The following is a 25,484-nucleotide window of genomic DNA, read 5'->3' as shown; positions in this document are numbered from 1 at the left end:
AAACACAGAATTGCAATAGGAAATCAATATCAATGCAAATGTCAAATCCATCTTAAAGATATATTTCTGCCAAAAGCATTAATCACCTGTCTGTTGGAACGCCACTAAGAGGTTGCGTGGCTATGGAATATTGGGAAACGGGATCCTCTGTTCTAGAAAATCGGTAAGTGCCCCATCGGTAAAATTTCAGTTGGAGAACTAATCAATGCTTTTAGATAGGATAAACCATTTTAATATTCCTCAAATAATAAAAAGTCCTACTTACTGCTGCAGCTTGCTGGTATTGCCCCAACTGATGTTGAGGACTCTGTGATAGAGCTTGGCCCTCGATGATCGGCGGGCTGTAGACTCGCTGCACCGCGGGCGGAAGAGTGTCTGGCAGAGAGGAGTAAATTACACTTTGCTGACTGCTTTGTGAATCCGAATATATTGTAGACCCCTGACCACTGTCAAACGTGCTGTCAGCTGCCAAAGCAACGCACAAAATAAAAAAAAAAAATAGAAGGAAAAAAAAAAACAGCAAATAATGTACGGTACATGTAGAAATTTTTTACTATGACATTATACATATAGATTCATACAAAGACCATAAAACGGTGAGCAAATGCTTATGTCATCTATTATTTTTCTTTTTTTTTTTTTTATCTGAAATCTAACAAAGCATGACATTTAGAAGGTTTCGATTTCAAAGCACATTTTCTATGTCCATCCAAAGAGGACAGTCTATTAAATTTATTTTACCAAGTGTTGCTTCACCGATTCTGGAGCAGTTTCTTTTTTCTGTTCCCCTGTGTTCCAAAATGAGTGTCCCCCTCCTCTCCCCAAGTAATAAAGATGAAGGTTTTCCCTTCAACCAACTGGGCGTAGACCACCAAACTTCTGTTTCCGCAGCTGTGTTTTGATTGGCTAGTGTCAGAGGAGAAAGAGCCAACGCTCACAAAGAAGGTCTGTGGTACAAGTCCAGTTGGTTGAAACCAATTGTAGGAGGTACTCAATTTAAAAATCCAGTGAATGGTCCTCCTTAAATCTGTGGTAGTCAATATTTTATATTAGGAGTGCTACAAATGTGGCCATTGAATTATTTCAAAACTCTGGGACAGCATTCAAAGTCCCGAGTGTCTCAGATGAAGGGGGAGATGTGGGCGCAGATATGTGGTTAAATGTTTACTGCTTAAGGCCGGGGTCAGACTTGCGAGAAACTCGGACGAGTCTCGCATCTTAATACCCGGCACTGCCGTCGGCATTCGGGAGCGGAGCGTGTGGCTCATGTATTTCTATGCAGCCGCACGCTCCGCTCCCGAGTGCCAGCGGCAGTGCCGGGTATTAACATGCGAGATTCATCCGAGTTTCTCGCATGTGTGATCCCGGCCTAAAGCAGAGACTATGCAAAGTCACAAACTGATGGTCCACAGGGTGGACAACCAAGGCCGATAGTCTCCTACCATTGCCCTAAAAATACGAGGATTATCGGATACACACACACACTATATATATATATACTGCTCAAAAAAAAAAAAAAAGGGAACACATCCTAGTACATTGTGTTGGTTAAGTGTTCCTTTTTTGAGCAGTGTGTATATATATATATATATATATATATATATATATATATATATATATACACACACACACATACATAGTATATATATATATATATTTATTTTTTTTAATTTATTTTAGCATTTCCAGTAAATGTTTAAAAGGGATAATATTTCCTGGTTAAGCTTTGTATTTGTCTAATCATAAATAGATTACAAAGTTCTAAGCACTTCTAGAGGTTAATGGTTTCCCTACTGGCAGATACTTCCTCCAGCTCAAGCTGTAGAACGAGCACCACAATTCATTGCTCTGTAATGAAATCAAATGCAATCCGAGATGGCAGTGCATAAACAACAGAGATAATATAAGTTTACTGTAGTTTTTTTTTTCATCTCTCAATTACATATAACAACATAATTTTAAGGGGAATCTGTCAGCTGTTTTGGCCGCTATAAGATACGGCCTCCGCCTTTCAGGGCTTATCTACAGCATTATGTAATGCTGCATATCTGCCCCCCGATCCGACCTGGGGGGGGGGGGTCCGATGCATTCCGATCCGATGGGTGTCGCAGGCCTGGGTCCGGCGCCTCCCATCTTCTTGCGCCACCACCCTCTTGCTTGCTTCATCGCTCCCGGCACCGCGCTTCTGCGCAGGTGTATTTCTCTACCCTGTTGAGGATAGAGCAAAGTACTACAGTGCGCATGCGTTGGGAAAGATCAGAGAGGCCCAGTGCCTGCACACTGCACTGTTTTGCTCTGCCCTCAACAGGACAGATAAGTACGCCTGTGCAGAAGAGCAATGCAGGGAACGATGAAGCAAGCAGGAGGGCGGTGGCACAAGATGGGAGGCGCCCTACTCGGACCTGCGACACCCATCGGACTGGACCATCCCCCAGGTGAGTATAATAAAACTTATTTTTCTTATCTTGCGCGTCGGACCAGGGGCTTATCTACAGCATTATAGAATGCTGTAGATAAGCCCTGAAAGGCAGTGGCCGCATCTTATAGGTGCCAAAACAGGTGACAGATCCCTTTAAGGATTCAAGACTAGCGTCACATCAATAATATCCAGTGAAGATCACATGACTCAAATAAAAATTGCACAAGTCACCTAAAGCTTGTCATTGTTTAGCCAATAAAGCCACTAAACATAATTAACAAGGAAGAATAATCTACCAAAATTATCCTAAGAGACTTCAAAGTGCTACATATATAAAGATAAGATGAAAGCACACAAAGACATAAAAAAAGGGAATGATGGTGGTCATCTTCGACCAACCAAGTTGTGATGATAATCATCTTAGTTGTCATTATTATTGGTTGTTTTTATTTTTATTTCTTGACACTACAGAGGAAATTAAAGAAGCATTCCCATAAAAGTTTTTATCCTCTTAATATATTGCAATCATCATAATATATGGCATGGTGTACTTGTAGGGGGTTGAAAATTTTTGCCTATTTTTGTTTTTCATTGCACTTTTTATCACTGCAGTTTTTGTCATGTGTTTAGATGAAGCCGCTTTGTTTTTTGATACTTCCTGGTATTTAGCTTTGACAAAATGTTATTGATACAGTCATATGCAGATCACATATGCTTTTTTACTTGCTGATTTTTCACATGTAAGGCTATGTACCCACGATCAGGAATAGTATAGTTTTGGGGCAGAGTATATTTGCTGCATCTAAAAATGCTGTGTTCTAATGACCACACTTGTTTTTTAGTACATGCGGATTTACCGCATGTAATGACATACCATCCGTCAAAATATGCAGAAATTTACACCGCGAGTGAGTGTACGCAGCATTAAATAGGAGCACAGCGGGCATGGGATTTCTATAAATTCCATCCATTTTGCTGGAATGGTCAAGCTGCTTTCTGTGAGGTAAAACATTTGGAACAAAGTGAAAAAAAGGTCCAGTTTAAAAAAAAAGTCCAATTTATTGTATAAAATGTAGTCTAGAAACAATAAAATTTACATGAGTAACAAATAGGCAATAGCTTTTGTGAAGCTGGTCCTTTTTTTCCCACTTTGTTCTGACTACTACGTGATGACTGCACATGGTCCATGCTTCCCACAACACATGCCGACAGGCGAGCTGGCTATCTTTTTCTCCTTTTATACTAGGTAAAACATTTCCCTGCCTGTTTAAAAACATATTTCACCTCACAGAAAGAATCAGATGTGATCCCATGTTTTCTGTGAGGTAAAATATGTTTTTAAACAGGCAGGGAAATGTTTTACCTCACAGAAAGAATCAGCAGTGATCCCGTGCTATAATGTCTAAATACTCTTTTGAGTCATCCCCCACCCAGGAGCTGTGGTGTGATCAGACCATGTCCCTGTACTGTCAGACACAGCCATTACACAGTACAGAGCAGGGACACATTTATAAGAATATCTCAGCACAGGAACATTTTTTTTATACACATCCAACTGTGGAAGTTATTATTATTCCAAGATCTATTGATCAAAATATAGCTCGTTCCTGGGACAACCCCTGCATGTGTTGCGGCTGTCAAGCAGACATGCAGTCGCGGGGGACTCAAACCTATTTTTCGAGCAAGCCGAAGTCACTCGGTTAGCCCCCGAGCATGCGCCTATAACACCTTATCCGAGCACGTTCACTCATCACTAGTTAAATTACATTTGCCATCGCATTAAGATCTGCTTCCTTCGAGGAGGTTATTAAAGAGATTTGGCCGTCTTCCTTAAACATCCTTCAAAATATGTCCAAGGTTAATGAGTATTATTTCTCCTGAACTCTAAAGACATCTTGCATTTACTCCTAAAGTAATAGACATGTTCTGCCCTATTACCATTAGATTATTTAGACGTGTCAGCATTAATGTATGGACTATATGCGCATAATTAACTTGTTGGGTAGCGCAGGAAATACAGAACAGGAGTAAATGCATCTGCAGTGCTTCCACCATCATATATGCAAGAATCTCAGATGCAAGTGGAAACCAATCTGAAACTCCATAACACGAAGCAAAAAATCGCTCACAGATATCTACTGTGCGCTAAGTGTTATCGTCAACATCTAATAGTAGAGCCGTGTCATGTACAATCTGTAATCTCACATCAATCCGGACATGAACTCCGTGATGCCGACACTATGGCTGAATGGTTTGGGTCACGCAAACGTTAAGAGTTTATTGTCAGGGTGAGCAAATTTCTAAAGGATTTTCTGCTCTTACTAAGAGACAAATCAGTCTTTAGTGATCACTCTGACCTCTGGGACCTCCAACAATTCTGAGAATAAGGAGCCACGGCGCCTCTTCCAAACTTGGAGCCATTCACAGTTTTTGTCCTCGTCGGATTTTCGCGTATGACTTCCATTTGTGATTTGAATCTTTCATATTCTATGGAGATGTGCACGTCCCATATTTTTTTTTCCTTGGTCCCAAGTGGTTCTGTGAAAATATCAGAGACACGTCCGATTTTGAGACGACAGTTGGATCAAAAATTGGCAATCCAAGTTAATGGGTCCGTGAAAAAAAAAATAAAACAAAAAAAAAACTGAACTGCACTGAGATGACATCCAACTTTGATCTGATTTTCACAGACTGTCAGAATGGAAAAGGTGGTCAGTTTTTTTTCGTATGTGGTAAAAAAATAAAAAATAAAAAATTGGATGTGTGAGAGGGCCCTTTCTCTGACCAACGAAGCTTGCAGACGGTACAAATAATTTGAACGGAGCCCCACTTTAAGAATGTCCGTGTGCAGATGAAAAACTGTAAAGGGTACCCTGTTGTGAACTCATTTTCTGGTCTGCCTTTGGTTTCTGGTGAGGGAGCTGGTTGTGCTGACAGAGGAGTTGTGAGTTCTCTTTCCGGGCTCCCTCTGGTGGTGGCAGGAGGTAGTGAAGCTGATCTTATTAACAGAGACCTGCATCTTGATAATGAGGAAGAGGAGTGGACATCTGGAGTGTCAGACTGGATTTACGACAGCCGACTCCCTATTCCCATGCTGGTGATTTTTTCCTGCCTCCTGAGGTCTTAGTTTCCAGCTCAGTTACTGTCTTCTTAAGCTAAGTTGTCTTTGCTAATGTTCACATTAGATTTGGTTTGGTCTATTCAGTTTTTAGTGTGGTCAACCAGCCCCGGCTGGGGCTGTGCTGAATTTCCACTCTTATGTCACTGTATGTGCCAGTTTGCTTTTTGTCCCTTATTAGATTGGCCTCTTTTTGCTCTGTTCTCAGAATATTCCAGAGCGCTGATACAGTGGGAGAAGTCTAGTGACTTCAGGGTATTTTTTGCTATCAGAAGCGTTGGACATTTTTTCAGGGTTTTTTGGCATGATTGCAGACAGTATCTTTCCTTTCCTGTCCTTTCTAGCTAGTGTAGGCCCCTTCGTTTGCTCAGCCTATTTTCCTACCTGTGTTCGTGTTTTCATCTTGTCTCACCATCAATACATGTGTGGGGGCTGTCTATTCCTTTGGGGTCTGCTCTGGGGCAGTTTTAGATTGCCCTTTTCTTGCTTTAGGCTTATTTAGTCCTCCGGCTGTGATGAGGCGTCTAGAATCATCGTAGGTACGCTCCACGGCTGCTGTTAGTTGTGTGGTTAGGATCAGGGGTCTGCAATCTGCGTAGTTACAATCCTCTCTGGTTTTCTGTGACTTGGCTTGGTCTTGTTTTCCTCCTCGGTGACCCATTCATAACAGTACCTAGTGCTGAAACGGCCCTGTAGACACTTCATTCAGAGAATTGTTAAGGGTTGGTATAGCCTAACGATATGACAACATTAAGGAGATGGAAATGCCCTTCAAATCGCCAATGCATGTAGCCATATTATGGCTCGGTGTTGTAGAAGTGTGACGGCCATCTACTATAACTCAGATTTCACATCAGACATCGATTTTCAGTAAGAAAAACTTTGTACAACATGTCCATTAATCAATCACTCTGTATGGTATAGAGCTGCGCACAGCAACCATGCCGAGTCATAGAATGGTAGAGTTGGAAGGGACCTCCTGGGCCATCTGGTCCAACGCCATGCTCAATGCAGGATTCACTAAACCATCTCAGACAGGATGTCTGTCCAGCCTCTGTGTGAAGACTTCCATTGAAGGAGAACTCACCACCTCTCGTGATAGCCTGTTCCACTCATTAATCACCCTCACTGTCAAAAAGTTTTTTCTACCATCTAATCTGTATCTTCTCCCTTTCAGTTTCATTCCATTGCTTCTCGCGTTTCCATGTGCAAATTAGAATAAGGATGATCCCTCTACAGTGTGTCTTTAAGATCTAAGGTACGGTGTTACTGTGGAAGTCAAAGTTGGGAAAGGCGATTCAAAAAAATTAGTTGCAACCACCATTCAATTAAAAACGAAATAACATACATACAAGTGTATATAAGGTTCTTAACCTTTGCTACATGTTACCCAGGGAGTACAGTACAGGCACCATGTTTCTAGTGGATTTTTGCAGTCTCGGCCTGTGATTTCGACAAGTGGAGCACAGTGTACATTCATAGCCCTGGTGCAGTTTTGTTGATCGGGAACACTTGGCATTATTAAATATTAGTATAATAAACCTATATCGGTATCCTAAGACTAAATCCAAGAAGCTATTTTGTGGTGCTAATAAAAATATGGATATCTTATAGCCTACATATTGTAATATATTGTTTATATGCTTTGATATAGTGTGGTCATTAGACCAAGTGTGGAAAGTATTGCAAATATGAAATATGGTTGTTTGAATCCAAACACTATATTGCAACATACTAGGGTGTAATATCATTAATGCTAAACTTTGACACTGAGCCACAAAGCGTTTGCTCTGTGTCAATACCGTAAGACAAGGAATTGTTCTGTGATCTTTGAAGCTCTGTGTTTCAAAGATTCATTATCCTGATTTGCACACAAGTGACCCCTGTTGACAAACAGTGATAGATACTGAATACTTTCACTTGGGGGGTGGTTGATGGGAAGGAACTTTCCAACTAATTCTATGTGGTGTATCCTTTACATATGAGCAGTGGCGTATCTAGGGGGGGCAGCCGGGGCAGTTGCCCCGGGCGCAGCCAGCAGGGGGGCGCAGTTGGGCCGCCTAATGCAGCGGTCCGCAGTGTCCTCCCTGGCGGCTGCGTTCTTGCGCCCCCCCGCCTGAGAGTCGGCGGTTCTCTGTGTCAGCTGTCAAGCTGACAGCCGGCGCAGAGAAGGAGGCCGTGCCGGCTCCCAGGGAGCAATTGTACTGGCGTCTATACAGACGCCTGTACAATTGAAGCTCTGACCGCCGGGCCAGAGCGACGTTAGCAGCGTGATCAGGTCATGTGATCACGCTGCTGACGTGACTCCCCGGCGCCCAAAGCAAACGCTGGTGGTAAGTGTGCTCCACTGTGGAGCTGAAGAACCACCGAAGATGGGAGATGAGGGGGAGTTAATGAGTGGGGATGGGGGTTAATGAGTGGGGATGCCATGGGGTTAATGTGTGGGGGTATTTAGAGTGGGGATGGGGGTTAATGAGTGGGGATGCCATGGGGTTAATGTGTGGGGGGATTTGGAGTGGAGATGGGGGTTATTTAATGTGATGGGGGTTAATGAGTGGGGATTGGGTTAATGTGTGCGGGGGTTAATGAATGGGGATGGGGATTAATGTGTGGGGGCGTTAATGAGTGGGGATGGGGGTTAATGTGTGTGGGGGTTAATGAATGGGGATGGGGGTTAATGTGTGGGGGTATTTGGAGTGCAGATGGTTATTTAATGTGTGGGGGGATTTGGAGTGGTGATGGGGGTTAATAAGTGGGGATTGGGTTAATGTGTGGGGGGATTTGGAATGGGGATGGGGGTGCTTAATGTTGGGGATGGGGGGATTTAATGTGTGGGGAGATTTGAGGACACAAAATAAAGAGTATGTATGAGGAAACAGTATGGGGGATTGGTGCAGACAGTATGGGGAGCGAATGGGTTAATGTAAGTGGACACAGTATGGGGAGTCGGGGATATGTGTGAGCAGACAGTATAGAGAGTGAGGGGGTAAATATATGAGGAGACAGTATAGTGAACAGGTGGGATGCTAGAGGGGAATAGTGTGAGGAGACAGTATATTGCAGATATTTTTATTTAGGAGCATTATAATGACGCTTTTATCTTTAAGGGCGTCGTGTGGAGATTTGCTGCAGAAGACCGGAGAAGATGGAAGTCTACAGAGACGGCTGTGGATGAGAAAACTCATCATGGGGTCTAGAAGAAAAGGAGAACGACTGCAGAGACTACGTCATCTATAAGGTACTTGGATGTAAATGTTATTTGTGATACTGACTAATTCTCATGTTTTTATTTGTTAGGAACATTAAAGGGGTTGTCCAGGTTTGTGCTGAGTCTGCAGACATTCTATGTGACTTCTGAATTCTCACAGTGCTCACTGAACGCTGTTAGGATTCTCTCATGCCGGTAATTTACATACATGCGGTCACATGCTGACTAGACATGTGTGGCCTCACTCAATGAAAGTGAACGGAGCGAGGCCGGGCACGTCTAGTCGGAATGTGGCCGGAAGTATATAAATCACATACTTGTGCTGACATGACTGTACATCGGCAAGGGAGAATCCTAAATGTGTGCAGTGCATTCGTTGTGAGAATTCAGAAGCCTGCAATGTCAGGATTCAGCGCTGCAGGTTCCAGTAGTCATCACATGGAGGTTCCAGTAGTCATCACATGGACACTTCACTCATGTGCAATTTTCATACTTGACAACGAGCTTCTCTTCCTGCTTCTCTCAGTTTTTTACTGAACATTGAGAGCATTAGGAGGAGCAGCTCGTGGGTACATGGCTAAGTGTGCAAGTCGCATATGTACTTGGGGGGGCGCCAAACCGAATTCTTGCCCCGGGTGCCAGAGAGCCTAGATACGCCTCTGCATATGAGCTAGGACAATAGGAATAACAACTGTATAGATAATGAATATTTATGCTGCTTGAACAAGGAAGTCTTGTGCTCAATAATAGTATGATTCTCGATTGACAAGAGAGACCAAAATGTGATGGTCTCATGTAGCAATGACCATGCATGACATCCGTAATCGAGGACCGATTGTGATACATATCTGACATGTATGCGTGTGTGCCTGGGTTATAATAGGTATCCAGTTTTCAGAATAGGTCATTATGGAAGTCATGCTGCCCATATGTTACCATCTTAGAGCTTTATGCTATTAGCATGAAGAGTTAATTTTGTAACAAGCAACATATGTTGAACTTTGAAGACTGATAGACAACTTTGACAAACAGAGCCTGGGCTATAATCAGTAGCAAAACAACCCTGATGCATTGTGCTATTGTTAAGAGACATACTAATGGCAAACAAATCTCTGGTTGGTGCAAACACACTAAGATTGTAGTAGTCTATAACAAACAGTCCTTGAAGTCTTGTGCAGATTCAAGATTCTGATGTAGACTAAACATACTGCACAGTTGTAATGTGGGAGTGTTGTGTATAAAAAGGTGGACCCTATGTCAGTGAGGTAGGGACATTTCCAGAAGCTATCGTGGGTGCACGGTTTCTGTGATGACAAGACCAGAGTATTTTCCTTCTCACTGACACTGCAGTCCCTCCAGTAGAGAAGTGATGCTACAATGCTTGGTAATGTATAGTATGGATACTTATTTCTCTATGTGCTATAATTCATAATAATTGTATGATTCCATTAATTTGGTGTATTATAATCATTGTATAATAAAATTGTGTCATATCCAAGCCTTCTTTAAAGCCGTATCCGAACCTTTATTGCTAAACAGTTGGCAATACATATATGCAGAATGTAATCAAGGACTACCTATAAAAGCACATTTAATGTGTAATATTTTCTGACATTAGGGTGATTTTATTGCTCATTACATTATCTGGGTGTCAGACATTGTATGATTATTTTTTTTTAATTATGTTTCAATTAAATGCAAGCATTATCTATTTTTTTAACGTTTTTAGCTTTGCACTTTTTTTTTTTTTTTTTTTTTTTATATAGGTACCGGTAATAATTTACTAAACTATTAGACCACGCAGAAAGTAATTGCTGCAGAGGTAAATTTACCTTTGCTCAAGGTAGAAAGAATATATTATCAGACAATTCCTTTTTTTTTTTTTTACTCTAACTTTATTTTTTGGTGCTATATTTTTTTAAACATTTTTCCAAACACTAAACTATTCATATTTTTTTTCCCAATGTGACTATCTGTATTAAAACTAAAAATCTTAGAAATCCTCCGAAATGTTCACATTGGCAACGGCGGCTATTTGTGGTAGAACAGGAAGTAGTAGTCTAAAATGGGTTTTCAGAAACCTCATTATCATCACAGGCATAATTACAATGACTGATAAAAAATATACTAATCACAGCTGACCCTGCTCCACAATGACCTTTGCACACGCTCATTAGCCACATTAATAAAAAAGTTAAAGGGGTATTCCCATCTCCAAGATCCTATCCCAATATGTAGTAGGTGTAATAATTAAAAAGGCATTATAGTTCTTCCGATTTGCTATGTCACTTACCCCATGTGCAGGGCATTGCGGTAGCTTCGTTATCCATGGTTACAACCACTCATATAATGACAAGTAGTTGGTGGTGGTCGTAAGCATGGACACTTAAGCACAGATCGTAATATAAAAAATAAAAAAAAAAATGTAAAAATAAATGCATTAAACAGCAGGCCCTTTTCTGATGACATGTTCAAAACAATCGTTTGGCAATGTATTTGTAGACTTGGATAGCCACATGTTCAGTGTCAGATTTGACAAGCCACTTTAAATGGGCATTTCCTAGAGTTATGCCCCCGCTTTTTGCCAACAGCCCCACAACGGTCCATGGGTTATAGTCTTGCATTGCAGCCTAGCTTCACTGAAAAGAATTGCAATACCAATTGCAACCTGTGAACAGGTGTGGCGCTATTTTTTTTTTTTGCAAAATTTCAGCCATTTTTTCCATTCCTTAATGAGCATGAATGCAGTGTACCGTTACAACACCAAATCAATTCAATCTGATTTCTCGGCAAAGACAAATACTTACATGCTACTGAAGTAATGCTGGCAGGGAGTTTGGGCAAAAACGAATGCTGGTCCGCCTCGAGTTCATCGGCTTCATTTAACGTATGTTGACCGATGTGGGAAGAATGTGCCAATGGCGCTAGTGGTGTCTGAGGCACGCTCGTTTGTTCCAGACCCTCAGGATTAGAGTTTTCTTCTCGAATCCTTGCCCGTCTCCATTGGATTAACGCCACTCGATCCCGTATTGACTTTCCGACAATTTTCACATCGTTCTCATGGAAAAATCCAGATTCCACCTTAAAGAGAGAGAGATTTAACATGAGTTATACCCCAGTCTGAACTGATCTGCTCATTGACTTGTACTATCGAGCAAGCAGAACGCAAATCAATGTATTCCATGAATGCAACGCAACGTATATCCAGCATTTGCCAAAATTTTGCTTCTTGCGTACCTCCACAATTTGGATTCCATCTAATATGATCAGGCATTACAGTCACGGTCACACCTTACAGTCCACGATGACAAGTAGTAAAATTTGGGGGAAATTACTTTAGAACCATCGCAATTCTTATACCAACAATCTTTGGGGAAAAAAAAGAAAAGAAGGAGAAAGCTCAAACATGTTTCACTCCCTGCTCTCTTTCTGCATGATCATCGATTTCCTGACGTGAGCCCCATCACTAAGAAGACCATTCCAGCACCACCGGCCACTTGTGCTGCGCCTGCATTATCCCTCTGAAGAACGTCATCCTCCGTGTGATCAGAAGGATGATTGATCCAAGTATTGATGTCTTCTTCTTAGAATACAAAGATGGTATTGATCCAATTAGAAAAAAGCAATTTTCTTCCCTTGTTGCTAAACTATTTCCTTGGCCTCTATCACTTGATCTTGTAAATACTGTGAACAAAGTCTGCTTAAAGGGGTATTCCCTATCTAAAACGTAGCGGTGTTTCCAAAAACCTGTAGAAGGGTGACGACTTGCTGCCCATGTGCATGTACCAGTTTTGTATGTCCAGAAATTGTCTTGATTTTGTAACTTCCCGACTTCCACGGTTTGAGTGGGCAAATTCTGTGCATTCATCGGCATGCTGCCAGAACTATAGGAGCAGGAACACCACCCCCCCAAAAGCATTTCTAAGCATGTACAACAGATTGCCTGCCCTGCGCCAGCAGTTATGCTTGTAAGCAGTTAGAGAGGAGCACACAGAAAAACACTTGACCCAATTTCCCGAACGCAGTCTCATCATTGCTGGTTGAGCCTGATTGCACTTGACAATAGTCAATGGACAGCAGGTTAGTCAGAAGGGAGACATTTGACGATCAATTCAATATTCCATTTGTGCTTTTCTTTTCGTCTAGTATTTTGTGTTTTTTGCCCGTTTTTCATTTGCTTGGGTATATATATATATATTACACACACATGCAGTTGAAACCAGAAGTTTACATCTATTATATAAAAAGACATGTACATGTTCTTCTCAATATCTGACATAAAATCAAATAAATATCTCCCGTTTTAGGTCAATTAGGATTACCATAATTATCAATATTTGTGAAATGCCAGAATAATTAGCGAGAGAGAATGTTTAAGGCATTTTTATTACTTACTGCAAAGTCAAAAGTTTACATCCATTTCATTATTTGGTACCATTGCCCTTAAACTGAATGCCTTGGGTCAAATGTTTGGGATCTCCTTCCACAAGCTTCTCAAAATAGTTGTTCAGAATTGGGGCCCATTCCTCCTGACAAAACTGGTGTAACTGATTCAGGTTTGTAGGTCGCCTTGCTCGCACCGGCCTTTTCAGCTTTGCCCATAAATTTTCAATAGGATTGAGATCAGGGCTTTGTGATGGCCATTCCAAAACATTGTCTTTGAAACAAGAGGGGATAATAGGGAGAAAAATGGGAAGCGCAAGCTTCTAAGTGTAGTAGTTAGTTTCCAAAGGTATATACTCAGTGTTAATCCACTCACCTATTTGGTGTCTTGAGATACTGCATGTAGATTCCATCCCTGGATCGCTCCATTCCTCTTTCCATTCAGTTTGCTGCAAAGATCTGGGAACTAGTGAGAGCACTGGACAGCGCTTTCATAGGCTATAACACTTGGTGAATGTTTTTCCCAGCGATATGTGCTCCTGAAGGATGATGAAGGAACTTGATATTTAGATTCAAGGATGATTTTTATTTTTAATTCAAAATAGAATACAACAGTCGAAACCGGTTGTATTCTATTTTGAATTTAAAATAAAAATAATCCATGAATCTAAATATCAAGTTCCATCATCATCCTTCAGGAGCGCAAATCGCTGGGAAAAACATTGACCAAAACATTGTCTTTGTTATCCTTAAGCCACTTTGTTACCATTTTGGCAGCATGCTTCTGGTCATTGTCTATTTGGAAGACCAAATGCCTCCCAAGCTTTAACTTCCTGGCTGATGACTTGTGATGTTGCTTCAGTATTGCCACATAATCTTTTTTCATGATGCCATCTATTTTGTGAAGTGCCCAAGTCCCTCCTGCAGCAAGACAACCCCACAACATGGTACTGCCACCCCCATGTTTCACAGTTGGGATCATATTCTTAGGGTATGTTTCAAAGTTCCGTTTTGGCAGCGCTTTGGACGCAGCTCCACCCAAAGTGCTGTCGGCTTTTGTACGCGTGGTGATTCCGCATGTGTTCATTGAACACATGCGGAATCACCGCATCCTATACATAGACTGTGATATTTATCTTGCTGAGACTGAGCATCTCCGCAAGATAAATAGACATGCTGCGGTCTATAAAGACGCGCCACATGTGCGTATACGAACGCATAGTGGAATTCATAAAATCCCATGCACTATGCTGTAACATCTGGACGCTGCGTCCAATCTGCAGCAAATACTGAACGTGGAAACATACCCTTAGGCTTCCAAGCTTCTCCCTTTTTCTTCCAAACGTAACGATGGTCATTGTGCCCAAAAAGTTCAATTTTAGCTTTGTCAAACCACAGGACATGTCTCCGAAAAATAACCGGATTACTTACCGGTAATACTCTTTTGTAGAGTCCACGACAGCACCCACTGAGAGAGGGGATCCGCCCCAGGAACAGGAAGCCTACAGAGAGATAAATGGGGCGGTCCCCCTCGCTCCCTCAGTTTGTATTACCGAGAACAACGGAGGAACCGCCATACATGTTTTAGTCATTTTGTTTGGGCGATTCATATATCTTACCCCTATAGCCTTTACATTCGCTAAGTTTAATCATATATTAAATTCTAATTACAATCTCCACCACCAAGGAGACCCATGTGTGAAAAATTTTTACGGGGGGGGGGGAAGTGAGCGGGTGCTGTCGTGGACTCTACAAAAGAGTAAGTAATCCGGTTTTTCCTCTTCGCCACGACAGCACCCACTGAGAGATTTCCAGAGATAATCACTTGGGAGGGCACACCGTGTTAAGGACCGATCTACCAAAGGTCAAATCCTCTGTAGAGGACAAATCTAGTCTATAGTGACTATAGAAGGTAGATGGAGAAGACCAGGTTGCAGCCTTACATATTTGTTCAATTGGGACGTTTGCTCTCTCGGCCCAGGAGGATGATATGGCTCTAGTAGAGTGCGCCTTAATCCCCAGCGGAGGGTCTTCTCCTTTTGCCAAATATGCCATTGTGATCGCATCTCTAATCCACCTGGATAATGTGCCTGTTGTAACTCCAGACCCCTTTCTGTTGCCCTGGAAGGAGACAAAAAGAGACCTACTCTGCCTCCAGGGACTGGTCCTATCAAGGTAGGCTAGTACCGCTCTTCTTACATCTAAGGTGTGATATTTCACCTCGTCCTGGTTTGACGGGTTCTCATAGAAGGAAAGTAGGCATATCTCCTGAGACCTATGAAATTTAGTTGCCCGTTTGGGAAGGTAGGACGGGTCTGTCTTCAAAATCAGTCTGTCTCGTGTTATTGACAGGAACGGAGGGTCTACTGATAGAGCATGAAGATCACTTACTCTTCTAGCTGATACTAAAGCTACTAGTGTAGCAGTTTTCAATGAGAGGCACTTCACTGATGCCGAGCTTATGGGCTCAAACGGGGCCTGAGTAAAGGCATCCAAAACCAGAGTAAGGTTCCATGCCGGAAGCCGAGGAATATGCACCGGTTCTGATCGTTGATGAGCTGAAACAAAACGGTTTACCCATCTATTTGCTGCCACGTTATAGTTAAATAGGGCTCCTAGGGCCGATATATGGACCTTTAGAGTATTAACTGAGAGGCCCAATTCTCGGCCTCTTTGAAGAAACTCTAAGATGGGCGTAATGGGTACTTCACCGGCTAGCTCTGCTGGGTGAAAGGCCAGGAATTTCCTCCACACCTTAGCGTATATTCTTGTAGTAGACTCTTTCCTACTTTGTAGCAGGGTATTAATTAGGTTTTCCGAAAAGCCCTTCTGCTTCAATAGTTCCCTTTCAAATTCCAGGCCACTAGGTGTAGGGCTTTGGCCTGTGGATGGTAGCAGAGTCCCTGCGAGAGAAGATCCTGGTGCAGCGGCAGGATCCACGGGTCGGTTATTGACATGGCTCTCAGCCATGAAAACCACGGCCTTTTGGGCCAAAACGGGGCTATCAAGATGACCCTCGCCCTCTCTTGTCTTATTTTCCTGACTACTGTTGGAAGTAGAACCATTGGAGGGAAGGCATAGGCTAGCCGGAATGCCCAGGGTGCTTGGAGGGCATCTAGAATGTCTGGGTTGTCTGACCTGTAGAGCGAAGTGAACCTCTTTACGCGTCTGTTGGCTCTGGTAGCAAACAGGTCTATTTCCGGTCTGCCCCATTCTGTCGCTATCGTCTCGAAGACATGCCTGCTGAGGACCCACTCGCCCTGATATAGGACCTGGCGACTGAGATAGTCTGCTTGAGAGTTGTCTACTCCTCTTATGTGGAGTGCCGACAAGGAGTGAAGATGTACCTCGGCTATCTCTAGGATCTCTTCCGCGATAGACATCAACGGTCCCGACCACGTACCTCCCTGTCGGTTTATATAGGCCACTGCGGTGGTATTGTCTGTCTGGATTCTCACGTGGGTTCCTCTTAACTGCGGGAGAAATTGAGATATCGCATAGTAAATTGCTTTTAGCTCCTTTACATTAGAGGAGGTTTCTATCTCATGTTTACGCCACCGGCCTTGTATCATGTGCTACTCCAGGTGGGCCCCCCAGCCCCAGGGGCTAGCATCCGTGGTGAGCACCTTGGAGGGAGTTACCCACCATTGCACTCCCTTAGACAAATTGGTAGGATTTAACCACCACTTTAGGGATTTAACAACTTCTGGCGATAGGGACATCCTCCCTTCCAACCGCCCGTGCAGTCTGTTTCCTGCAGAATAGCCCACTGTAGTGTTCTAGAGTGGAACTGGGCCCATTGCACCGCTGGGATGCACGATATCAGGGACCCCAGCAAGGACATACCCTGTCTCAATGATATTACGGGTCTTCCTGTAGTATTCCGTATCTTATTGATTATGGCCACTGCTTTAGCGTCTGGCAGAAAGCACTTCTGACTTACAGAATCTACTTGCAGGCCTAGGAACCTCTGACAGGTAACTGGTTCCAGTCTGGACTTCTCCCAGTTGATTAGCCATCCTAGCGTTTGTAGGGATGAGATAATCTTGGCCATTCTTGTTTTGCACTGAGAAACAGAATTCCCTACTACGAGCAGGTCGTCCAAGTAAGGGACCACTAGTGTGTCATTCAGCCTTACATACGACATTACTTCCAGCATCAATTTGGTAAATACCTGAGGAGCCATGGATAGCCCGAATGGCATTGCCACAAACTGGAAATGCTGAATCCGACCCTTGAACCAGACCGCTACCCGCAGGAACTTCTGGTGCTCTCGGTATATGGGTAGATGGTAATAGGCATCCTTTTGGTCCAAAACTGCCATGTAACACCTGGGAAACAAAAGTTTTATTGCAGAATTTATTGACTCCATCTTAAATGGCCTCAGCCTTAAGAAGGTATTAAGCTTCTTTAAATTTATTATGGTCCTAAAAGAGCCATCTGGTTTTGGGACTAAAAATAGAGGAGAATAAAAGCCCATTCCTTCTTCGTCCCCTGGGACCTCTATTAGGACCTGTTTAGTTAGTAATACTGCAATCTCCATCTCCAGTGCTTCCTGCTGTATCTGGGACTTCATGGAAGTCAATAAGAAGAAGTTCGGTGGATGCCGAACAAATTCTAGTTTTAGGCCCGATGAGACGATATCAATGGCCCATGGGTTTGATGTTACCTTCCCCCATTGGTGGCTGAATTCCAGTAGTCTGCCACCTACCGGTGTACTGGTATTAGCGGAACCTGTCTCCTCTGAAGGGACGCTTCCCGAATAGATTGCCCCTCTGTTTGGGGTCCTTATTTCCCCAGCAATCCTGGGGTTTAAAGTCTTTCTTTTTGCCAAACGGCGGCTTTCTGTAGGACCTCCTATTAAAGGGAATATACGGGTTAGGAAAACCTTTAATTCTCTCTCCCGCTTTTGTTAAAATCTCGTCCAGTTCCGTGCCAAATAGGTACTTACCCTGGCAGGGTATAGCACACAGTTTAGTTTTTGTCTGCGTGTCCCCTTTCCACCCCTTCAACCATAAGGCCCGCCGGCCTGCATTGGTTAGCCCTGCTGCTCTAGCCGATAAACGGAGAGAGTCCGCTGAGGAATCGGAGAGGAAGGCCGCTGCTCCTTTAATGAGGGGCATAGAGGACAGGAGTTTATTCCTGGCCACTCCGTTTTTAATATTGTCCTCTAGGTCATTCAGCCATACCAACATTGATCTTGCTGTGCACGTGGCTGCTATTGCGGGCTTAAAAGCTGCCGCACATGCTTCCCAGGATCGTTTAAGGAGTGTATCGGTCTTACGATCTAATGAGTCAGCCAAAGTTCCTGAATCCTCTACCGGCAGGGAGGATCAACGAGAGGTAGAGGCCACCGCCGCATCCACTTTGGGGGCTCTCGACCAAGCTGTCAATTCCTCATCGTCAAACGGATATTTACGCTTTGACGTTAAGGGGAGGAAGGTTCTCTGCCCCTGTTTTTCCCACTCCCTTTTCACCAGCTCTTTTATAGCTGGGACCACTGGGAATGCTCGGACCTTTCTACGGGAAATGCCTGCAAACATTATGTCTTGTGGAGTCTTGGGGTCCTTACTCTCAGGTAGCCCCATGGTATTTCGGACAGGCTTAACTAAGTTACTGACGCTGTCCGAGGGAAACACGCCTGCTCCTCGTCCTCTGAGGAAGGGTATTCCTGGGATCTATCAGAGTCTAGCTCCCCGGATTCTGATGGCGACCTTGACGCCGGCGAAGCTCCTCCTCTTGGTGAACTTATCTGTCTCACGGAGGAGTGACCCCCCAGACTACTGGAGCTGCCCAAGGCCCGTAGCTCTTCCCTAATTATCGCTCGGATATCCTCTTTCTTCCGTGAGGATTCCTCCTGTAAGGCCTCCTCAATACACGCTTGGCATAATCTTTTAGGGTGGCCGTCTGGGAGGGGCTGAGAACATAAGGCACACTCTCTATTTTTCGCCTTCTCTGTTCTTTTGGCCTAAAAAGGGGGGTATGGACCAGAAAAAAGAAGGCCATCAGCTATTTATTCTGACTAAAAACACTCACCCGCGAGTCTCGTCAGCAAACTACCGGCTGCGGGGTCCGCGCCTCAAGCTGAGGCGAGGCGTGGGATGATTTCTTCTCCTTCCGTTTTTTCTCCAGGGGCTCAACTTGCCTGGAAGGTCCGCTAGATTCCTTCCTGGAGCTGCCACTTCTTCTGGTGCTGCTGCTTCTCCTAGTAGCACCGCTTTGTCTGCTGCCATGTGGGGATTCCACTGGCTGACTTAGCGGGAGCGAAGCTGGGTCATCTATGGATGACATGACTGCGCACTGGCGCTGCCTCCGTGGCTTCCTTTTATAACCTTACCACACTTTTTTTTTTTCATCCTCCATTTTTTTTTTTTAGCCCCCTTCTGCGCATGCGCGGGCGTTCTCCCGCGAGCGCCGCCTCCTGCACTGATCCCGGAAGTCTTCCATACACTTACTTCCGGGTTGCCTGCCTGGGAGCGCCGCTGGAAGCGCTGATGCAGCGGCCCCGACAGTGACACCACGCACTCGGCCCACACGTTAACCCCTGCAGGTATGACCTCCGGTAGCGCTGCCTGGCACAAACGCTCAGGCTCTTCTGCTTCTCTTGGGGGGAGGGGGAGCGCGCGGCCACCATCCCTGATATGCCTAATGGCATTGTGTTAGGCCTGTTTCACACTTCCGTTTTTGTGTCCGCCAAACGGATCCGTTTCCGTTTTTTTGACGGAAACTGATGCAAACGGATCCGTTTTTTTAAAAACGGATCCGTTTTTTTGACGGATCCGCGGTAACCGTAATGGAAGTCTATGGGACAAAAAAAACGGATCCTGCAAAAAATGGCGGATCCGTTTTTTTACGGAAAACAACGGATTTTGACGGATTTGAAAAAACGGAAGTGTGAAACAGGCCTAATGCGTTCGTCCCCTTCCTGGGGGGGGGGAAATATACGCCCCTGTCCCCTCAGTGAGCCTTGGCACCTTCTTACCTCCGGCCTCACCTGCATTACCAGCTCTGGGGGGGGGGGGAAACATCACCTCTCCGCCCGACGCTGCCTCCAGTCCTGGGGCCCCTGCTGCTCATATTATGCACGCAGGCGGCTACCAGACCAGGTATCCTCTTCTGCGGGTTCCTTCCTAGGAACAGGAAACCAAACTGAGGGAGCGAGGGGGACCGCCCCATTTATCTCTCTGTAGGTTTCCTGTTCCTGGGGCGGATCCCCTCTCTCAGTGGGTGCTGTCGTGGCGAAGAGGAAAAAAGGTCTTTGATCCTGTGTGCATTTGCAAACATTAATCTTTTTTTTGTGTTTCTTTTGGAGTAATGGCTTCTTTCTGGCAGAGTGGCCTTTCAGCCCATGTTGATACAGTACTCGTTTCACTGTGGATATTAGCACAATCTTACCAGCTTCCACCATCATCTTCACAAGGTGTTTTGCTTTTGTCCTTGGGTTTATATGCACATGTCGGACCAAAGCACGTTCATCACTGGGACACAGAACTCGTCTCCTTCCTGAGCGGTATGATGGCTGGACATTCCCATCTTATTTGTATTTGCATATAATTGTTTGTACAGATGAACGAGGCACCTTCCGGTATCTTGAAATTGTACCCAAGTATGTGACAGACTTGTGCTGGTCCACAATTCTCTTCCTGATATCTTGGCTGATGTCTTGATTCTTTCCCATGATGCAACACAAAGAAGCAGTGTGTTTCAGGTGTGCATTAAAATACATCCACAGGTGTGCCTCTAACTCAGATGTTGCCAAAAAAAAACCCCAGAAGCTTCCAAACACATGACATCATATGTGCAGTCCAGAATTGTTTAAATGCATAGTAATCTTAGTGTATGAAAACTTTTGACTTTCTCTCTCATATTATTCTGGCATTTGGCAAATATTAATAATTATGGTTATCCTGATTGACGTAAAACGGGTAAGGTTTATTCTGATTTCATTGTCAGATATTGAGAAAAACATGCACGTGTGTCTTTTTATATAGTGTACTGCACATTTATACATATTTATTAATCATTGTTGGTGGGGCTTGTGGTTTCCAGATGTTTTTGATTGATTCATCTCAAATAATTTTTTAGGAAATGTACTCTGCCTCCCCGTGTTTTGATTTGACTATAGAAATGTGAAATCTGCACCAAATGAAAGGAAAACTCTCCCCGTTTCTGTAGGATGATGTGGCAGCATGTGCACATGCGCAGATGATGACATAACACCGAAAACAGAGAATCACAGACTTTATTCACTCTGTTACACCAGACGTCCTCACCCGTGTGTGGCAAGAACTTCACTATCGTTTGGATGTGTGTAGGGCAAAAAATAAAACCCACTGCACTGAATAGGTATGAGACTGGGAGAGTTTTCCTTTTATTTGGAGCAGATTTCACATTTCTATCGTCTTTTGTTGCTTTCCAGTGACTGGTGAAAAGTGCACCATGACTTTACGGACACACTGTATATCTGAATTTTTTGTGCAACATTTCAGTGGACCATATGACTTTGTGCTAAAAAGTCACACAAAAAAAAAAAAAAGGATAGAGAAAAAATAAAAAGCTTTTTTGATATTGCCAAAATATTTGTAAACCATGAATGCCATATTGAAGAATTTTAGTGCAAAATATAAATGCAATTTATCAGGTTTGTGCTCCATCATCCGTTTTTGTCATCTTGCTCTATTAATCCTCTAGCATGCTTCCGCTACATTGATGATCTGCTAATAATCTGGACAGGCTCAAGATATGATCTGCTGATCTTCCACAATAACTTCAAGAAGTCCCACCCAACCATCAAGCTCACTCTCAACTCCTCAACACCCCAAATACATTTTCTGGACACGACCATCAAAGACAACACCATATAAACATCAATTTACCATAAGCCCACAGGACGTCCAACGTATCTTAGATGGAACAGCTTTCATCCAAGACGCAAAAAATCCATAATCTACAGTCAAGCTCTGAGGTACATTTGGATCTGTTCTAGTGATGTGTCGTTCGCGAACGATCCGACAAAGAGCCAGCTCCCTGCTGTGAATGATGGGAGCCGGCACCCCAGTGAGAGCCACTAAAATCCCTGAATGGCTCTCACTGGGCGTAAAATCCTGGTGTTCGGCAGACTAAACTCCGCCCACTCAGCAATTTAATTCATAGAAAGTGGGCGGGTTTATGCAGTAGGTGGGCGAAGTTTCAAACGCCTGAACGTGTATGCAATAGGGATCCATTTAGGATCCAAAAAGAGCAGTCTCTTTTTGGTGAGTGGAGCCGTGAGAGCTGGATCTCCAAAAAGAGCCGGACTGCCCATCACTAATCTGTTCAGACAGTAAACACAGAGAACTACAGCTCATATCACAGAGGAATACATTCCTGCATCAAGGACACCATCCACTGGTAATAGATAAACAGATCCATACAGCTACAAGGATCCCAAGAAGCAGCCTCCTGGATTACAGACTGAGTGAGGACAACAACAGGGTGCCTCTCGTGGTCACGTACAACCACCCTCAAGAAAATTGGTGCTAATCTCCAATCCATATTCCACAGATACCATAGACTGAAAGAAATATCATCAGAACTACCACTTCTCTCTAACAAACAGCCCTGTTGTGAATTCACTTTCTTGTCTACCTCTGGTTGCTAGTGAGGGTGGTGGAGCTGGTTGTATTGACAGAGGAGTCATGAGTTCTCTTTCAGGGCTCCCTCTGGTGGTTCCAGGAGGTAATGAAGCTGATCTAATTAACAGAGACCTGCCACCTGATAATGAGGACGACAACTGGACATCTGGAGTCTCTGACTGGATTTAAGACAGCCGACTCCCTCTATCCCTGCTGGTGATTTTTCCTGCCTCCTGAGGTCTTAGTTTCCAGTTCAGTCCCTGCATTCTCAAGCTAAGTGTTCTTTGCTATTGTTCACATTTGATTTATTTTTTTCTATTCAGTTCTGTGTGGTCAGCCAGCCCTAGCTGGGGCTGTGCTGAATTTCCATCCTTATGTTACTGTGTGTGCCAGTTTGCTTTTTGTCCCTTATTAGATTGGCCTCTTTTTGCTCTGTTTTCAGAATATGCCAGAATGCTGATATAGTGGGTGAAGTCTAGTGACTTCAGGTTTTTTTTTTTGCTATCAGAAGTGTTGGACATTTTTGCAGGGTTTTTTGACGTGATTGCAGACAGCATCTTTCCTTTCCTGTCCTTTCTAGTTAGTGTGGGCCCCATCGTTTGCTCAGCCTATTTTCCTACCTGTGTTTGTGTTTTCATCTTTTCTCACCGACAATATATGTTTGGGGGCTGTCTATTCCTTTGGGGTCTGCTCTGGGGCAGTTTAGATTTCCCCTTTTCTTGCTTTAGACTTATTTAGTCCTCTGGCTGTGACGAGGCGTCTAGAATCATCGTAGGTACGCTCCACGGCTACTGCTAGTGGTGTGGATAGGATCAGGGGTCTGCAATCTGCTTAGTTACCAACCTCTCTGGTTTTCTGTGGCTTAGCTTGGTCTTGTTTTCCTCCTCGGTGACCCAATCATAACACAGCCCCCTAACGTAAGAAATCTCCTTGTCAGACGTGTCGTCTCATCACCATCAGTGACTTCCCATATAACAATAAAAAATGCTAAACTTGTACCCACATATTATCAACAAATACAGTCTGCATAGCAAACACAAATCAGGACTATAAGGTCATGGATTTCTTTTCATGTACATCCTCCAACGTGGTGTACATGATACAATGTACAAGATGCCCTGGAGGTATCTATATTGGCGAAACCATGCAAAAACTACAAACAAGGATGAATCAACACCGGCACACCATCAAGAATGAACTGGACACACCTGTGGGAAAACATTTCTCTGGACCTGGACACTGTATGACAGATTTAAAAGTCTTAAAACTAAAAGGTCCTTTTAAGGAGGACAGAGAGAAGAATTTAGGAATTCACACTGATAAGGATGTTTAATTCTTTGAGAAGAGGACTCAATTAAACACCTGGATTTATGACTCACTACATGAACACCACTCACACCTTCACCAGACAGACTCCAGATATCTAAGGGAACATTCCCACCGCCTCTCCATTTCAAAAACCCTAATTTGATTTCCTTGGCTTATCTTTAGGAGGCATCACCCCTCCCACATCATAAACAAATGTCCTACTGTAACATCTCTTAAATGTTGTGCTCTTGACTTATTAATTCATTTACAGACCTGCCTGAAGGAGGACCTGTGCTCTGAAAACATGCAAATCTATTTTTCCCTTTATTCACAAAAGGTATCAATCTGAGAATACTTTTGTAATTTTTGGGCATAACAGTATTCACAGCGATTTTGCTGGCTACCATGGTACCACAATATTTTTTATTGTACATCGTGCAAAAAATAACCAAGATTACCACAAGACAAAAAAAAAAAGCTTAAAAAGAAAAATACAAAAATAATGAATTGGACCCCTCGTGCAAGTGATTTGCAAGTTGTCTATTTATCATACTGAGGTTGTCTGAAAGACTAATCTGTATTTCAGCATTTAGGAAGAGTCAGACGGCCATGTAAACGCCAACAAGAACAGCAACAAAATGCTTGGACTATTTGTCAGCTCACCTAACTCGAGCGTGAAAGGATGTACAGGTGCTTCTCACAAAATTAGAGTATCATCAAAAAGTTAATTTACTTCAGTTCTTCAATATAAAAAGTGAAACTCATTATATAGAGTCATTACAGAGTGATCCATTTCATTGTTTATTTCTGTTAATGTTGAGGATTATGGCTTACAGCCAATGAAAACCCAAAAGTCATTATCTCAGTAAATTAGAAAACTTTATAACACCAGCTTGAAAAATTATTTTAAAATCCGAAATGTTGGCCTACTGAAATGTATGTTCAGTAAATGCACTCAATACTTGGTCAGGGCTCCTTTTGCATCAATTACTGCATCAATGTGGCGTGGCATGGAGTGGTGCTGCTGAGGTGTTATGGAAGCCCAGGTTGCTTTGATAGCAGCCTTCAGCTCGTCTGCATTGTTGGGTCTGGTGTCTCTCATCTTCCTCTTGACAATACCCTATAGATTCTGTATGGGGTTAAGGGGACCTGAGTTTGCTGCCAATCACGCACAGTGATACTGTGGTGTGTAAACCAGGTCTTGGTACTTTTGGCCGTGTGGACAGGTGCCATGTCCTGCTGGAGAATGAAATTTCCATCTCCAATAAGCTTGTCGGCAGAGGGAAGCATGAAGTGCTCTAAAATCTCCTGGTAGACGGCTGCGCTGACTTTGGTCTTGATAAAACACAATGGACCTGCACCAACAGATGACATGGCTCCCCAAACAATCAGTGATTGTGGAAACTTCACACTAGACCTCCAGCAGCTTGGATT

The 25,484-nt window shown here is 43.5% G+C and overlaps 1 protein-coding gene across 12 annotated transcripts in view; it reads right to left on the bottom strand.

Moving 5' to 3' along the window:
• WNK2 (WNK lysine deficient protein kinase 2) overlaps positions 1-25,484 on the bottom strand; it is a 252,051-nt gene that overhangs the window by 93,393 nt on the left and 133,174 nt on the right. For 11 of the 12 annotated variants that reach the window (XM_073574203.1, XM_073574200.1, XM_073574202.1 and 8 more), the window contains 2 exons: positions 11,553-11,826; positions 266-465 (listed from right to left, as the gene is read on the bottom strand). In XM_073574203.1, the coding sequence (XP_073430304.1) occupies positions 266-465; positions 11,553-11,826 (474 nt within the window). The remainder of the gene's footprint in view (positions 1-265; positions 466-11,552; positions 11,827-25,484) is intronic. The other variant, XM_073574207.1, reaches the window with a different exon arrangement.

This window comes from Dendrobates tinctorius, unplaced genomic scaffold (genome assembly GCF_039654945.1).
Source record: "Dendrobates tinctorius isolate UK_male_01 unplaced genomic scaffold, ASM3965494v1 ptg000038l, whole genome shotgun sequence".
NCBI lineage: Eukaryota > Metazoa > Chordata > Amphibia > Anura > Dendrobatidae > Dendrobates > Dendrobates tinctorius.
Note: the sequence above shows the minus strand (reverse complement) of the source record. Positions and strands in the feature narration are given on the sequence as shown.